The sequence below is a fragment of the Vespula pensylvanica genome, chromosome 3 (genome assembly GCF_014466175.1).
Source record: "Vespula pensylvanica isolate Volc-1 chromosome 3, ASM1446617v1, whole genome shotgun sequence".
In the NCBI taxonomy this organism is placed as follows: domain Eukaryota; kingdom Metazoa; phylum Arthropoda; class Insecta; order Hymenoptera; family Vespidae; genus Vespula; species Vespula pensylvanica.
In genome coordinates, this window is record NC_057687.1 from 8,823,476 (window position 1) to 8,841,817 (window position 18,342).

General features: G+C 28.5%; 1 protein-coding gene and 1 long non-coding RNA gene across 18 annotated transcripts in view; both read left to right on the plus strand.

Annotated features, from left to right (window-relative positions):
• LOC122627928 (kinesin-related protein 4) overlaps positions 1-18,342 on the plus strand; it is a 100,433-nt gene that overhangs the window by 63,265 nt on the left and 18,826 nt on the right. For 7 of the 17 annotated variants that reach the window (XM_043809570.1, XM_043809572.1, XM_043809575.1 and 4 more), the window contains 10 exons: positions 2,533-2,613; positions 3,847-3,942; positions 4,412-4,646; positions 5,571-5,642; positions 8,177-8,345; positions 10,990-11,099; positions 11,676-11,851; positions 12,615-12,828; positions 13,007-13,128; positions 14,196-14,372. In XM_043809570.1, coding sequence (XP_043665505.1) covers positions 2,533-2,613; positions 3,847-3,942; positions 4,412-4,646; positions 5,571-5,642; positions 8,177-8,345; positions 10,990-11,099; positions 11,676-11,851; positions 12,615-12,828; positions 13,007-13,128; positions 14,196-14,372 — 1,452 coding nt within the window. The remainder of the gene's footprint in view (positions 1-2,532; positions 2,614-3,846; positions 3,943-4,411; positions 4,647-5,570; positions 5,643-8,176; positions 8,346-10,989; positions 11,100-11,675; positions 11,852-12,614; positions 12,829-13,006; positions 13,129-14,195; positions 14,373-18,342) is intronic. The other 10 variants (XM_043809574.1, XM_043809579.1, XM_043809582.1 and 7 more) reach the window with 3 other exon arrangements.
• LOC122627933 lies at positions 15,655-17,772 on the plus strand. Its single transcript, XR_006326949.1, has 2 exons — positions 15,655-15,865; positions 17,427-17,772. It is a non-coding gene; the product is annotated as an uncharacterized LOC122627933 (long non-coding RNA).

Consider the following 18,342-nt stretch of genomic DNA (forward strand, 5'->3'; position numbering starts at 1 on the left):
TTTCTCTCTCTTTCTTTCGTTAGAAAGAATTTTACCTTCCCATTAAAAAATTCTCATTAAATATATATATATATATATTTATTTCAAATAAAAATTTATTCATCTTCCTTTTTGTTTTTGCCAACCAAAAAATATTATATTATATTACATAAAAACTCTTTCTCCTACGAAAATTCAAATTACATATTTTTCACATTGGCATCGTACTATAACTCATAAAAGAGAAAAAAGATAAAGAAAGAAAGAAAAATAAATATATTTTAGGAATATCATCGTACGTAAAATAATTAATTACAAACAAAATAAGTTTGGAGATTTTTAAATAAACGCTCACTTCGATCCTGCTCTCTCGTTAGAAATAAAACACCAAGAAAATTATACGTTCCGTGTATCTCTATATGCGTATGCACTTATGCGCACATACTTCTCTCTTTCTCTCTCTGTCTTTCTTTGTCTCTCTCTCTCTCTCTCTCTCTCTCTCTCTCTCTCTCTCTCTCTCTCTCTCTCTCTCTCTCTCTCTCTTTCTCATTGCCATGGCACGAATGCTGTCTCTCCATTTAAGGAAGGGCCGACTTGATAATAACCTACTACTTACTTCTGCCCTACTTTATGTCAGCGTGTGTAGCACGCTCGAGGAATCGCCTTGCGTACTTACTTACTTACTTACTTACTTACTTACTTACTTACGCCGATTACGAGTTTTTACCTTTTGCACTTGCACACGCTCCGTTTATCGGTTACCGACCGGTTAAGGATTTCGTCCCGATCTGTGACATCATTCCGAACTGATCTCTCGCGATTTATATCTTCGGAAGATCGATCATTCTTTCATAATACCAATATACCATAAATTTTCGTTTAACTCGTTAATTCCTCTTTCTTTCTCTCTCTCTCTCTCTCTCTCTCTCTCTCTCTCTCTCTCTCTCTCTCTCTCTCTCTCACTCATTCTCTTTCATTCTTCTTTTTTCTTATGAAAAATTTATATCTCTATCTCATTCTATCTTTCTTAAACATATATATATATATATATATATATATATGTATAATATATATATATATATATATATATATTTAAGAAAGACAGAAATATATATAATTAATTTATTAGTTAATATAATTTATCTCTAATAATATTTGAAAATAAATTAATTAATTAATATATGTGTATATATATATATATTAATTTATTTATTTATTTTCCAATATTATTAGAAATAAATTTCAATCGTTGTCGATTAAAATAAAAATACTTTTAATATTATACCAGAGAATAGATCAAAACAGTAACCTGCCGAAAAGAGAAATCTCCAAAGAATAAAAAAAGAAAAAAAATTAAAAATTTACAATTCAAGAAACAAATGGCTACCACTTATAGGTAGACATCGAAGAATTCTTAAAGAAGAATATAGCGTTTACAAAAATGTTTTTGAATATAATTTTCTATCTTCGTCCTCTTCGATCCCTTGTCGTTCTCTTTCTTCTTTCCTCTTTTGCGTTTTCTTCGTCTTTTAGTACTTCTCTCTCTGTCGGTGCAGTGCTCTTTCTCTCTCTTTCTCTCTCTCTCTCTCTCTCTCTCTCTCTCTCTCTCTCTCTCTCTCTCTCTCTTTCTCTCTTTCTTTCTGTCTCTCTCGATCGTACCTTTTTACCCGTAGACTCTAACCGTAACTTTATGTCGTAACTTTATTGCCATGGGACAAGCCCATGGGACTCGTGTGTAATCTCATTGCTCTTGTCTTAGAAAAGAAAAGAAAAGAAAAGCAAAGAAAAAAAATTCATTTCGTTCGGAAATATTAGCCATGGGGAAAAACTCGTTACACTCTTACGTTCTCGTCTTTTATAAAAAATTCAATGTAACAAACAAACACACGCACGCACATACATACATACATACATACATATATACATACATACATATATATGTATGTATGTATGTATGTATGTATGTATGTATGTATGTATGTATGTATGTATGTTCGAAGCTATTTTTTTTCTTTCGACATTTTTAATTTTCCAATTTTTATTTCCTTTTTTTTTGGAACTTCGAAATAATCTTCATTAAAAAAAAAAAAAAAAGGAAATGTATGCAAACATTATTATTTTCTTTTTTTCTTAACAATATCAATCATAGTAATTTTTTCTTTTTTTTTCCGTTCGAAAAATACGTATCTCCTTCCGTCTTCTTTTTTTCTTTCTTTCATTTCTTTTATTTTTCGGAATGTTGGAGTGATCCTTGTAGAAAAAAAAAAAAAAAAAAAAAAAGAAAAAGATATTGCTGCTCCCCAAGTAGCAAAAGAAAGAAAAATAAAAACAAAAAAAAAATTTGCTAAAAATGCAATCGATCGCCTGCACCTTCAGAAAAGAAGAGACCGGAGTGTATCAAGGTAAATGCTTGTTTAAAAAATTGACCACGCACTAACCAGCAGACCGTGTGTTGTTTCATTCTTTTTGTACGATGACTCCCTCTCTATGGCCTATCTGGTGCATGAAACCCTAACCGAAAAAATATTACGAAATCGACCTCCGCAAACGCAGAGGGCTTCCTACTGTAGTTTGGCAAACCTAACAAGCGAGGGTAAAGAGAAGGATCGAATTCTTGGGAGGCCGAGGTTTGAGGTAAGAAGCCTGTGATATGATGATTTGCAAAGTGTTTTGTTTTGTTTCTTAAATTTTCTTTCCTATTTTTTTTTTTTTTTTCATATTTTTTTTCCACGTTGTTTTCTTTTTGTACCACTCTCCACTTCATTTTCTCCCTTATTTTCTTTCTTTTTGTTCGTTTTATTTTATTTTATTTTATTTTTTTTTTTTTTACTTTTAGTTTTACTTTTTTCTTCTTTTCGTTTTTCTTTTCGTCCTTTTTCTATTCTTTTCTTTTTTTTTTTTTTTTTCTTTTTAACCTAACAGCTTTCTCTTATCTCGCTTTTTTATGCTAGTTTCGAAAGATAAATAGAAGAAGGCTTTTTCATCGTCATTGTCATCTACCTAAGAAAAAATGAAAAGATAATTTTTATATATCATATGATATCATACATCGTTATATCATATATATGTATGTATTTCATATATATGTATTATAGATGGTATGATAAATAATATATATAATATAATATTGTATATTTCAGATATTACATATATCTCATCATATATACATACATATATATATATATATATGTATGTATGTATGTATGTATGTATGTATATGTATATATCTTCTTTTCATCGTAAGAGTAAATCTTTAGCGAATAAACTATATGTATGTGTATAATATATCTAATAATATTTTAATGTTAAGTACATAATATATATTTATCGTATCGTATTGTGTCGTTTTATAATCATAGTATTTTCGAATGATTCGTAGAGAAACAATCGTTAATATAGATCAGTGCGTTATTTTATTGGACTAATTCGAAAAAATGCACGTGCTTGTCAAACGTAATTTTTTTATATATATATATATATATTAAATTATTTATTAAAATTAGTAAATGTTGTCCTTTATATTATGTATGCATATCGTATGTTGTATTTATCGAATAATTGTCCATGTAAATTGTTTTCACAGAAATCTTTATGAACGTTGGTTTTAATTGTTTTTTTTTTATTTTTATTAATTTATTTTCTTTATCCTTTTTTATTTTCATACACGAAATCGTAAGACAGTTTGTTTAATGAAAAACAACAAGACGAACTTTCACGAACGAAAGTACGATTTTATGATTTTAATTGCAATTGGCATTTTTTCTTTCTTTTTTTTTTTTTTTTTTTTTTTTTTAAATATTCATACAAATTTTATAATATAACGATCTTTTTCTATTTATTCTATCAATTTCTCCGTCGTATTTACAGAAATCGAGTTTCAACAAGTTCGACGCACTGAGCAAAAAGACGGTTCTCCATGTGCGCTCGGTCGATGCAGGAAAAGTTCAACAACAATTGAACTCCGTGAGTTTGATTTAATTATAAACAATCCAAAAAGGGATTACAAATTTTTCAACCATAATCAAAATATTACTTCGAAAATTTTATCAAATATCCTGTCACGAATATTACCGCGAAGAAAAGAAATATTTCTAGACAATTTCCAACAAGATAATCGGATAATATAAAATAAAATCGAATTAATGAACAACAATCTATAATTCTAATTTTAAAATCGAGTAATTGATACTAATCCAATTTAAAAAAAAAAAAAAAAAAGAAAAAAAAATGTTCAAATGTCATCGTATATACACACATTTGTATATGTAATATCGTATGCGTACCCATATACATATACATATATATATATATATATATATATATATATGTATGTATATATGTATCTAGTGTATGCATAAAAATACATACGTTGAGTGTGAAAGTGAAATAAAAGGCGTCTCGCATAATTGTCGGTTCGGATTGAAATGTTTAGGTGGGCCAAAATGGCGAGGCAAACCAAAATTGCCGGAGTTGCGGCAAGGTCGTGTTCCAAATGGAACAGACAAAAGCCGAGGGTTTGGTCTGGCATAAGAATTGCTTCCGGTGCGTACAGTGCAGCAAGCAGCTTAACGTCGACAATTATGAGAGCCACGAGAGTACGCTTTACTGTAAGCCCCACTTCAAGGAACTCTTCCAACCAAAACCGGTCGAAGAGTCCGACCAATCTGGTAAGTCAGTCAGTCAGTTGACCAAACGGTCGACAAACCGATCGATCGATCGATCTATCGATCGATCGATCGATCAAGATATTTTCATCTTTTGAAATAACGTTTGTCGTTACTATTAGATCAGGCTATCTAATTTCTTTCTCTCTATCTCTCTCTTTTTATTATTATTATGATTATTAGGATTATTGTGATTATTAGATATGTCTCTTATTTTTGGTCTTTCTTTATGTTGTCTTTTGATATTTTGTTTTCTTTTTTCTTTTGTCTTTTTTCTTTTTCCTTTCTTTGTACAATTTCAAGAACAGGTTTCAATCGTTAGAAATTTTATAGAAACAAATACTCTCTTTTTCTATATTTATTTCTCTCTATTTATCTATCTATCTATCTATCTATCTATCTATCTATCTATCTATCTATCTATCTATCTATCTATCTATCTATCTATCTATTTATCTATATATCTCTGTCTGTGTCTCTCTTTTTCTTCTATCATTAGATCTAATATACATTATTCTTATTTTACAATCTTTCTCTTCTTTCCGCAAACGTAATTTCTTTTATATTTCGCGACGACGTTCACTTTTTCTCCTTTTTCTCTTTTCTTTATGTTTAAAAATAAAGAAGAATGAGAAAGGAGAATGGTCGGGTAAAAATGGGCAAAAAGAGGCACTTTTGGATTAACGTAATTACGTACGTGTAAATGCAATGCTTTAAAAAGATAGAGATAGAGTCAGAAAGAGAAAGAGAAAGTGAGAGAGGGAGGGAGAGATAGAGAAATAAAAGTGAGAGTGAGAATGAGAGAGTTCAAGAGTGAGAGTATGAGAATAGATAAAAGGAATAAGAGAAAGAAAGAGAGAGAGAAAGAGAGATAAAGAGAGAGAAAGATCGCTAATGCGACAAAGAGATGTCTTGTGAACTCCATAGTGCGACCTCGAAAGCCGGAGCTGATCATACGGGAGAACGAGCCGAAAGAGTTGCCGCCCGATGTGGTCAGAGGTAAAGTCCGGTGTGTGGAACACAGTGTGAGCAAAAAATGTGCAAAACCGTTTCTAACTCGTCCGTTCTAACACGATTTTGGATTTTCTTTTTTTTTTCTTTTTCTTTTTTTTTTTTATCCCACCCCTTTCTTTTTTGTTTCTGTTTTTTTTTCTTTTTTTTATATTTTTTTTCTTCTTTTTCTTAAGCGTTTTCAATTTCTCTCTTCTTTATTTTCTTTATTTTATTTATTTATTTATTTTTGTTTTTATATCTTTTACATATGCGACGCTTCTGAATTAAACGCGATGAGTTTAATAATACGTACGGTACGATGGCTCGTAAAAAAATCTATTTTATCGACCGAGTTTTTCTCTTCTATTTTTTCCTTTTCTTTCGTTTTTTTTTTTTTTTTTTTTTTACTTATATTTATTTTATTATTACGTCTTCGTTCGATCATTACTAATTCTTATTCTTTTCTATTTTTTTTTTATTTTTATTATTATTATTGTTATTATCTGCCGTGACAATCGCGTTTTTTTTTTTTTTTTGAAAACAAAAACCTATTTTACCGACCGAGTTTTATTTTTCCATTTTTTTTTGTTTGTTCGTATTTATTTTATCATTATGTTTCCTTTGAATTCTATTTTATTTATTATTATTACTTGCTGTATCAATTTTTTAACTTTTCGGGATTAGAAAAACTGTTTTACCGATCGAGTAATATTTTTTATTTTGTCTTCAAATATAACGAAAGAAAAACATTTCAAACACTTGTCGATCGTTGCTACTTTTTCTAATTTCAATTATTGTCCTTTTGATTTTCGAATAGAAAACAAATAAAGAATATATTTATCGAGCCATCGTACATTGGCGTAGATAGTGTAATATATTTTTCCTAATCTCACCGTAGTGTGTGTACGTATATACTAATTTCATTAAAATAATTTAAGAATCATTTTTGATGGTGGTAGTCGATTTTTTTTTTATCACTTATCCCGTAACGAATAAATGATTGCACAAGCGAAACAAAAATATATCGTCGATTCATACGAATATTTCATAAGTATTTGATTATTAAAAAAAAAAAAAAAAAATAAAAAAATAAAAAGAAAAATAAAAAAAAAGAGAGAGAGAGGGTGTTCGAACACGACGATAACGTTTTGTTTTTAACGAGCCGCTTATTGTTTTCACATTTAACCAAAATAATAAGGGAGAAGCTTATACGTTTCTTTGCACATGTTTAATATATAACAAATTCATAATATTATTTGACAAATAATTGTATATACAAAAATCGTATATGCAATTAATAAATAAATGAAATTATTAAATCGAATTATACTTGTATCGAAAAAAAAATTTTCCATATTAAAAATAATAACATAATAAAACTATTAACACAATTAATATTAACATCTATATGTTCAAAATTATAACAGGTGTCTAACAGTTTTATTTTTTTTTTATTTACTGAATATATATAATGAATATATATAAATAGAAATTCATTATAATTATTATTATTTAATATATATATTTCGTCGTTACGAAAATGTCGTATCGGCTTCCCCCGAAAAATGAATTTTGCACTTTGCTTGCGTACGTAAGTACACGCTGCGTAAAACAAAAGAAAATAAATGAAAGAAAAGAAAATAATATGTGCTGATGGATAAAGGAAAAAATTTCACCCACTAACCGTTAAATGTAATTGCAAGTTAGCCGTTTAAACGGTGGGCGGAGAATCACGAGTGGTTTAATCAAGGTTTTTTTCTCGATGCTTTCGAATAATAATCAGAGTGTTGTGTATGTATCACAGGAAATGACAAACGCAGAGATGGGCAAACAAACGCATTCCTTTTTCTTTTTCTTGTTTCTTTTTTTATTTATTTATTTAGTTCCATTTATAAATATTAATTAAACATTAATAAGGAAAATAACAAAAATATAATTTATATTCTTTAAAAAAAAAAAAAAAAAAAAAAAGAAAGAAAAATTTCTTTTTAATTCATGGCGTATTGTATTATTATTTTTATTTTAAAAATAATAATTGATAATATTATCTTTCGTTTGAAAGCAAATTTTTTTATGATTAACAATTTTTTATTCTTATCTTTTATGTATCATAGATTATATATATATATATATCATATAAAACTTGAATCTTTCGTAGATAAAATTTGAACGAAGTACTCTAAAATATTGTCATTCTTAAAGTAATTTTAACGATTAACAAATCGTAACTCTTATTATCTTCTTCTTTTTTTTTATTATTCGCCAAAATATATAAGTTCATTCAAAATTATATTTCGAATCAAATTATCTTATCTATAAAAAAAAAAAAAACATCCATACGAAACAAATTGTAAATACTTTTGATCGATTAATTGGAATTGTATTAAAAAAAAGAAAATTGCCCGTCTCAATGTTAAAATTCTCAAACGTAAGACAGAGAGAAGTATTAAAAAAAAAAAAAAAAAAATTATAAAATAATAAAAGACCATCTAACAACATAAATAATAATAATAATAATAATATTTCCGGTAAATTTTCAGCGTCAGATAAACCAGACCTTGGATTGGAAGAGTTGTCAAGTTTGAATGTAAAGTCACGTTTCCAAGTCTTCGAAAAAGCTGGTACGGAAAACACGACGAATGAGATCGAAAGGTCGCCCTCTCAGATAGCCGTGAAGAGATCACCGAGTATTCTCAGCAAACTTGCCAAGTAAGTAAATCGATGTCCTGTTTTGGAAGATCTCTGTGTCTCTCTTTCTCTCTCTTTCTCATTATCTATCTATCAACTATCTATCTATCTATCTATCTATCTAATTCTTTTTTTCTTATGTGTTTCCATAATAGCTTTTGCCACACCTTTATATACGTTACATATGTACTTTACTTGTATTAGTTACGAGGAACATTTCTTCTGTAATTCGATTTAAATCGATTCGTTTCTATATCTTGAAGTGTTTTCTTAAAATATTCAATTAATATCTATTCTTTGTTATTAAATAAAATAAATATCATATATATATATATATATAATATTTATAATATGTATAATATGTAATCACTCTTTAAAATTTTTTACGTTTCTTATTAGAATGTTTTTCGTTAATAACTATGACAAAATTTTATTGCCAGTTAAAATGCGAATTGTAAATAAAATAATAATGTCCAAAATGAAAAATAGTACGAGAGAGAAATTTTTAGAAGAAGAAAAAAAAATAAAAGATTCAAATAAGTTAATAAGAGATGACAATTGAAACTTGCTATGTACAATTGTAATTATCCTAAAAAAAAAAAAAAAAAAAAAAAGTAACAATTAATTTCAACGATTCATTATCGAAATTTTACATCGATAATTTCTAGTAAAATTTCCTTTAATTATAATAACAAAATAGTACGAACCAATTTTTACAACATACTTCTTCCGAACGAATAAAATTAAACGAATAAACCACGTAACATCATAATTCAAACTTATACTTAATAAATAATCGCATTGATCGTCGTACGTCATTACAGATAAAACAAATTATCGATTCAAAAAATTTATCAAATTTAACCAAATTTTCTATCGTTTCAAAATGATTGTTTTTATTAAATAACGACACATGTTTATATACATATATTACAAATATAAACATACATGTATTACGTATTATATATACGCGTGTATGTATATATACATATATATATATATATATATATATATATATAAACAATCTTATCGAGCCGTGACACAGATACGGCAATGCTTTTAAAGGACACACATAGGAGTCTGTAATTTTATTGATCCGACATTTTCTTGGTAATGACGATTTCTACGAACGGCAAACCGATCGTTTACAAGCAACTCATTGCTCGTCGCGTTATTACGACCTTCCGTTCACCTTCTTTCGTGTAACTGGACGAATCGACTTCGTTACGATCGAATAAGAGAAAGAAAGAGAGAGAGAGAAAGAAAGAAAACATCCGTTCACGATCGTGTGAACGTTAATTGCTGAGAAGCGAAATTCGTTCGGTGTAGAAATTTCAATGTAATATTTATATACGAAGGACATTGAAAGAGAAAATCATTAACTTTATGACGCCATTATTCTTCTTTTTCCAATAATTATTAATTATATAAGATATTTATTATTAATTATAAATGATATATAAAACGTGTAAATGTTTATCTGTTGTATACGTGTATGTATTGTATTTTGTACATTGATTACATGTATATGTGTATGTATGTCGAATTTATTCGATATATATATATATATTTATTATTATTTAATTTTATTAATATTCGATTTAATTATTAATTATAAATATTGTTTAATTATGTACGATGTTAATAACTATCACAAAGATGATATCTAATGTAATGATTCTTGTACATAACATATTAAATAGAGTCATCATTAGTTGCGTCAAATGGTGATAATTTATAAATTAATCACCATTGTGTACATCGAATCAATTTTGTGTGTTAATTATATGCCGTTAAAAAAAAAAAAAAAACAAAAAAGGATAACTATACTAGAATCAGCAAATTTTGTTGAAGCCGATCAAAGATACTCGGACATATTACGATCACATAAGTATAAACAAAATGAAAATCTCGTCGTTAATTATTTGCATCATCTAAAAATTAAATTCCATTATGATACGTAATAAAAAAATAAATAAATAAAATAAGTAAGAAGAAAATTAAAAAAAAATGAGGACAAATGAACGCACGAAGGTAAAATCGATGATTGTACAATTTAATGTGTTTTGTAATTATTAATGATCGATAAAATGAAAATAACAAGATCGTATTACATATACATACATTCATATATACGTACATACATATATACGTACATACATATATACGTACATACATACATACATACATACATACATACATACATACATACATACGTACATACATATATACGTACATACATACATATATACATACATATATAAATACATATATACATACATCATACATACATACATACATAAATACATACATAGATACATAGATTACATACACATACATACAAACATAATACATATATAATACACACATATATATAATATTTTTATGATTATATATATATATATATATATATATATATATATATATATCGGTAAGATCAGCAATTTTGTTGAGGTCGATCGAGGGAGAGAAATGCTGCGAAAGCAGCGGTCACTTCGAGTTAATGACTTGCCAGTACTGTACGGTGCGGTGCGATACGCTGCGGTACGGTGCGGTGCGATTCGGTTCGGTTCAGTGCGGTGCGGTGCCGTGCGACGCGACGCCCGCTACGAAACATGCCACCGAGCAAAGTCTTTGTAACCAGTTTGCACGTTTCTTTGTTCAGGTTCCAAGCAAAAGGCATGGACATCGGGGTCGCGGACGAATCTCTTAATGGAATACCGTACGAAGAATCCAGCGAGAGCGAAGAGGAAGAAGCGGCCGAAGACATTGAAGGTGTTTATATCATTTTTTTATCTCTATTTTTCCTTTTTTAATTTTGATCTACAATGTTTATATAAAGAAATTGTTCTACGTTAAAAATATGTTTCTTGAATATAATAACTCTGTTTTTGTGTACGAATTGATTAATATCAAAACAATATGGTGGTTGTATTCAACTACGTGCTGTATTTTTTATTATATTTTGTTAAATTTGAATAGAAACATATATATATATATATATATATGTATGTGTGTGTGTGTATCTTTTTATTATATATATTTTATTATTTATTATATAATGAAATGAAAAAAATTTTATATTATTGTAATTTTTATAATATAGTTTTACAAATATATTACATATACATATATATATATATATATTTCTACTGTATGATATAAAAAAAATTGAAATAATTTATTTGATTATAGAAAATAACAAAATTTTACGTATATTTTATAACGAACTAAATTTAATCTATCAAACCCATAAAATTTCGAATAGAAAGAGAAATGTATATATCTTTTTTGTGATATAAGAGAGAAATTTATATCTTCCTTTTTTTTTCTTTTTCCTTTTTATTTCAGAGGTGGAAACCGAAATCGTGAAAGCGAAACGTACGACTCGCGAACGTCCGATAAGTTTCTCCAAAATGGATGATATAAAGAATCGATGGGAGAGTACCAGTCAGCAAGGAAGACGCGAGGTTCAACGGGAAGCCAGGAAGGAGGAGATTGCTGGAATACGTTCGAGACTTTTTATGGTGATTATATTAATAAAATATTTATTTACTATTATTATTATTATTATTATTATTATTAATTTTTCTTTTTATTTATGAACGTCAGTAATAACGTAGGACATATTACGTGAAAAAATAAATTGAATTTGCTTCATTAAAAAATATGTTTCAAGACTGCATAGATTTTTTGTCTCTGTGAAACAAAATATTTTTCACAGTTCAAAAAGAATCAAAAAAAAAAAAAAAAAAAAAAAGAGAGAGAGAGAAAGAGAAAGATCGTATGAAGACATTTTTATTAAAATTAACTTTAATTATATTTGTATGAGTTTTCTTTTATCAGAAAAAAAAATCACACATTTTCTTTCTTCTACACTTTTCTATAAAATCACATAGAAAAAAAGAATACTGCTTCGTGAAAAAAAGAAAAGAAAAGCAAAGAAAAGAAAAGAAAAGAAAAGAAAGAATGAGAATGAGAAAAAAGAAGAGAAAAAAGAAAAGACCTCTTTTTTGTCTTCCATCTTTAAAAATACTTACGACGAGATCAATTCGTAAAAATTTCAAAGTAAATCGTACGTAATTAACGTATCTACGTTTTGATTATAATTGGATAAAGAATTATGTTAAAACGAATGTCTGATAAAAAGGATCAATGATAACATCTGACGTTTTGAGATCGCAAAAAGCAAAAGAACAAAAAAAAAAAAAAAGATAGCAAAAAGAGAAAAGAAAAGATAATAAGTGCACGTTAAAGGGATACGTTAACCATTGAATGTAATTGTTTCAGGGCAAACAAGGTAAAATGAAGGAAATGTACCAGCAAGCGGTTGCCGGAAGCGAACGGGTAACGAAGATAAACGCCGCGGAAGAAATCCAACATTCGACCCACGCTCGTTCTATCAAAGAGAGATTCGAAAGAGGAGAACCTATCGCCGCGTCGGACGATGAAACCGACAGCAAACCAAAACCGGAGAAGGCCGACGAAGAGGTCATCGCTGCTGGTAATTTTTTTTTTTTTATTTTTTCATATATATATATATATATTTTTTTTTGGATAATTAACTCGAGAACGAATGGTCACTGTATTGTACATAAATTTACGATATGTATTATTTATAATACAATTTTCTATTTTATCTTTTTCATTACGTTTTTTTTTTTTTTTTTGGAATATTTTAGGTATAAGCAGAAAATCCCGATCGCTTTTCTTAGAACTTGACGCTTCAGCAGCAAAGACCGGACGTCCTGTCACTCCGGTAAATCCAAAAACACCAGCTGACGCGCCGAGGCGTGCGCGTGACGTAAGTTTTTTTCCTTTCTTTTCATTATTTTCTTTTTTATTTTTTATTTATTTTTTTGTTTTGTTTTTGTATTGTTCTGTTCAACTCATTCAAGGAATATTCTTCATCGGAGAAACGATGTTAATTGCTTCGATAAGTCGAATGATAATTTTGAAAGGGTGGACCGAAGTCAAAATTTCTGGACAAATCGAATTTTGGGATATCGATTAATTTTGTGTGACTAATATTATATTGTAATGTAATTTACTATAATGTTGATTACATGGAATAAGAGAGGATTAAGTATACCTGGATTATATATATATATATATATATATATATATATATATATATATAGTATAGATAAAGTTTATGTAATTTGTAGATAGGGTATAAATGCAATATGTACAATATATGTTGATTATACATAAAGTATAGACATTATTTGTATCTAGATTGTACATACAATATAGATAGAATTTATATAGATCATAGATACAGTATGATCTATGACAAAGTACATATACATATGTAATTTATACACAAAGTATAGATTGAGTATAGATTATATAAATCATACATACGATATAGACAAAATACACATTATAGTAAATTGCATTAAAATAGAACAATAAGAAATAAAAATAGAAACTATACAAAAAATTATAATACACTTCAATATCCTAATATTACAATAAGATATAATATCATAAAAGAAGAATATACATTCATTAACACTATAAATAACATATAAATTTAATCAATATAAAATTCATTGAAAAGTTAAAGTAAATTACAAAATTCAATTTCTCCAGATTTTTTCTTGATTGGTCCATCGATGTAGAACTATACAAGTAGAATTTTTAGTATTATTATGTACAAATGATTGATTAGTCAAAAATCTTTTCGCGAAAGGACGACATTATTTTATTTTTATTAAATAACATAAAGGGAGGACGAAAAAATGTAATGAATAATTTCAATGATACAATTACACGTATCATATATATATATATATGTATATATATATATATATATGTATGTATGTATGTATACATCGTAAATAACGATGACGTTTGGACAAAAAGGCGTTCATGGTTCGTCAAGTATCGGACGACGTCGTACGCAGTTCGGACACAACCGAGGAGGTTCACGTCGAGACATCGGATATTTCGAACAAGTTCAAATTTTTCGAGTCTTACAAGGAACCAGAGAAACAACGGAAACAATTTCGAATTACACCGCCACGTGATGGCCAAGTCAAGGTCCGCCATTATTAATAATGTCAGATTGTGTGACGAGAATGAAGACCTGTTTTTCTCGTCTTACTCTTTTTTGCTTTCCTTTATTTTTTTTTATTTTTTATTTTTTATTTTTGGTTTATTTAAGATATACATAATAACAACGATATCACGTTGGTGTGTATGTGTTTGTTTGTTGTTGTTGATGTTGTTATTGTTGTCTAATTAACAAACTTTTTAAGAAAAAAGGAGAAAAAATAACAGAAGTTTTTTGCGAATGTGAACAGCTCGTACAGTAATATCGTTTTTTATTAATTTAATTAATCGTTTTAAATAATGGGATTAACGAAAGCGAGAAAGAGAGAGAGAGAGGGAGAGAGAGAGAGAGAGAGAGGTAATAATTACGAAAGAAAAGAATTTTTTAGGTTTTTTCTTTTTTTTTTTTTTTTCTAAATTTAATCAATCATGCATGACGTGTTTTTCTTTTTTTTTTTTAATTTTCTGATCGACTAATCCAGTTTGAATTAACGTTAGGAATTTTTTTTAAGAGTGCAATAATATGCACGTTTTGTACTTGCTTATATATAATATTATATAAAATATTGTATTATTATAGCATAATATAATACAGTACTGTATAGTGTTATAGCATAGTATGGTACAATACTTTATAGTATTACAGCATAATATAGTACAGTATTGTATATTATTATAACATAATATAATATAATAGTACTCTATAGTGTTATAACATAGTATAGTACGATACTATGTAGTATTATAACATGATATAGTACAGTATTGTATATTGTTATAGTATTGTATAATACAGTACTTTATAGTGTTATAACAAATGTAATATAATATTATATAGTATTATAGCATAATATACTATAATATAATACTATGTACAATATATATATATATATATATATATATTATATTACATTTTGTGAATATTATTCTGAAAATATATCAAAGAAAGAATAGATTCTAATCGTGATGAGAGCATACCGAGTAGGACGTATCTAAAAAATAATAAGATCGGAATTTATCGTCTCTTCTTTTTATTACCACTGATATCGTGTGTTACAAGTACTGATAAAAAAAAAAGAAACCAGAAAATAAATGATTTCATCCGAACATTCTTGAAAAGAAAAAGATGATAAGAGAATCGTCAATCGACGAGACGTTAATATATGTATGTATGTACGTATGTATATACTATCTTAGATGTCTCCTTGAAAAATTTTCTCGCGATATTCTCATTAACCCTTCTATATATATATATATTTTTTTCCTTTTTCTTTTTCTTTTTCTCTTTTCCTCTTCTTTGTTCTTTCTCTATTTTTTTCGTTTCTTTCTCTCTTGCGAGCTCACACACGCGAAATAATAAACTCATCGGCTACGATAAGATCGAATATTAACGTCACAGACGCACCTGAAATAATTCGATCGGAGAAAGCGAACATATATACTTGCATATCTTTCGAATGAGTCCTTAAAAAAAAAATTATGTATATATGTGTACGTACGTACGTACGTGTGTGTGTAATCTGTTCGTAAATCTTTCTTTGAAGGAACACTAAAAATAGATTTATATCGGAAAAGATCGTATCTCTTTGTGGCAATGCTTCTCCTAACGACGACTCTGCCGTCGTTAAATACCGAAACGATAAAATCACTGACTCATACACGAATATTAACACACAGATAAATTAATCTCTTGATTTTTATTCTTCTCTATATTACAATTTTATGTCAGATTTTTGTTGGCATTTAAATCCTGTATCGACATTAGCTATATCTACTTACAAATGAACAAAGATTAGGATGATTATTTTTCTTTTTTTTTTTTCTTTTCTTTTTATTGATAAAACATATATACACACACATATATATATATTCTATATATATATGTGTGTGTATATGGAATATAATATTTTCTACTGTCTGTCTGTCTTTCATTTTCTTTCTCTCTCTCTTTCTTTCCTTTCTTCTGTCTATTTATCTTTATCACTCTATCTCTCTCTTTACTATCTTAAGCCGGCTTACTTAAGCTAATTCCTTTTAAAGTTATGTCATTCTTTTATTTTTATTCTTTTATGCTTTCTCTTTTTCTCTTTCTTTCTCACACACTCACATATAAATTTTTTTCTTTATATATACCATATATTATTTTGTTTATTCTCTCACGCTATTGTTTAATTCTGTCTGACCTCATCCTTCTTACTCTTATTTACATCTGTCTGTTTCTCTCTTTTTCTTTCACTTTTTTCTCAATCTTATTCACTTCTCTCTATCTCTTTTCTAAATGTCTCTCTCTCTCTTTCTCTCTCTCTCTCTCTCTCTCTCTCTCTCAACTGTTTTATCTCTGTCGTATCTCTCTCTCAACATTGCTAATGGACATATAAATAAGATCTATCTTTCTTTCTGTCCATCAGTCTTTCCTTCTCAATCTTTTTGTTTGTTTGCCTATCTTCCTCTCTCTCTCTCTCTCTCTCTCTCTCTCTCTCTCTCTCTCTCTCTTCCCCCAATCACTCTCTTTTTCTTTCTTCTCGTTATACATCATAATCACCGTATCATTAACTTAAAGGAGTAAGCGCGTTTAAATGTATTTCAAATTAAGGCCAGTCCCTATCTCTCTCAGTCTCTTTCTCTCTCGAGTAATGATAACCATCGAGAGAGACAGAAACAGAGGTAAACGGACAGACAGGGGGAAAGAGAAAGAAAGAGAGAGAGAGAGAACGAAACGTGCAAGATCATGGCAAGTTGGTGTTGAACGTATGAAAAAGGATTAAAAGAAAAAAAAAAGGGAGAAGGAAAAAAATAAGAAGAAGAAGAAGAAAAAGAAAAGAAAGCCAAAGAGGAAAGAAGAAAAAAAAAGAAAGAAAGAAGAATGGTGGCACATCGTTAATCTCTTGCAAAATTCTCTTGAGTCAGCAATAAGAGAAAGAAAGACAGAAAGTTTGTATGTGTGTATATGTAAGAGAGAGAGAGAGGGAGAGAAAGAGAGAGAGAGAGAGAGAGAGAGAGAGAGACAGATAGAGAGTATCTAAGAGAAAGAGAGACAAACAGTGTGTGTGTGTGTGTGTGTGTGTGTGTGTGTGTGTGTGTTGTATGAGAGAAAGAGAAAGAGAGGTCCGCTTCGCACGGTCGAGTATGGTCGACATTGGGAAAAAAAATAAAAAGAAATAAAAAGGAAAGAAGATAGACACAGAAGAGTAGAGAGAGACAGAGAGAGAGACAGAGAGAGAAAATGAGAGAGAGAGAGAGAGAGACGGACATCCGTCTCTCGCGGCGGGATTCCACGGACTCCATCGAACGGATGCCGCAGTGCGTTTCGTATTTCGCGCGCGTTACGGTAAGCGAAAAAAAAAGGTTACAGAATAAAAAAAGGAAAGAAAGAAGAAGAAAAAAAAAAGAACAGTAACGACGCAAGTCCGCGAGGCTTATTCGCGGTGTGAGATAAACGAAATGAACGTTCTTCGTGGTCGTCGAAGAGAATCGTAAAAGAGAAGATCCGAAATGAAATTTGCTTATCGCCGAAATTCTTCCAATTTTCTTCCTCGACGTACGAATGGTTCTGTTTCTCTTTTTTTTCTCTCTCTTTTTTTTCTTCCTTTCTTTAATTGATTGATTGATTGATTTATTTATTTATTGATTTAATAATTTAATTATTTATCTTTTTGTTTATTTTGTTTCTTTCCTCTTTTTCGATTTTTGATTTTTGACTTTTTATTTTTCTCTTTTAATTTGGTTTATTTTTTTTTTTTTTTCGTTGGAAATGTAACAACGTTAGTTCTCCTTTCACGTTATTATTCAATTGTCCTTTAGAAATGATTATTAAATCGTTGCGAGTTTAGGATTTTGTAAAATTGCATTTTTTGTTTTTTTTTTTGAGGAGAGGGGGAATTAAGATAAGAAAATGTGTGTGTGTGTGTGGGTATATATGAATGATTAGGTCATTTTCATAATCAAAAATTAATTTAAC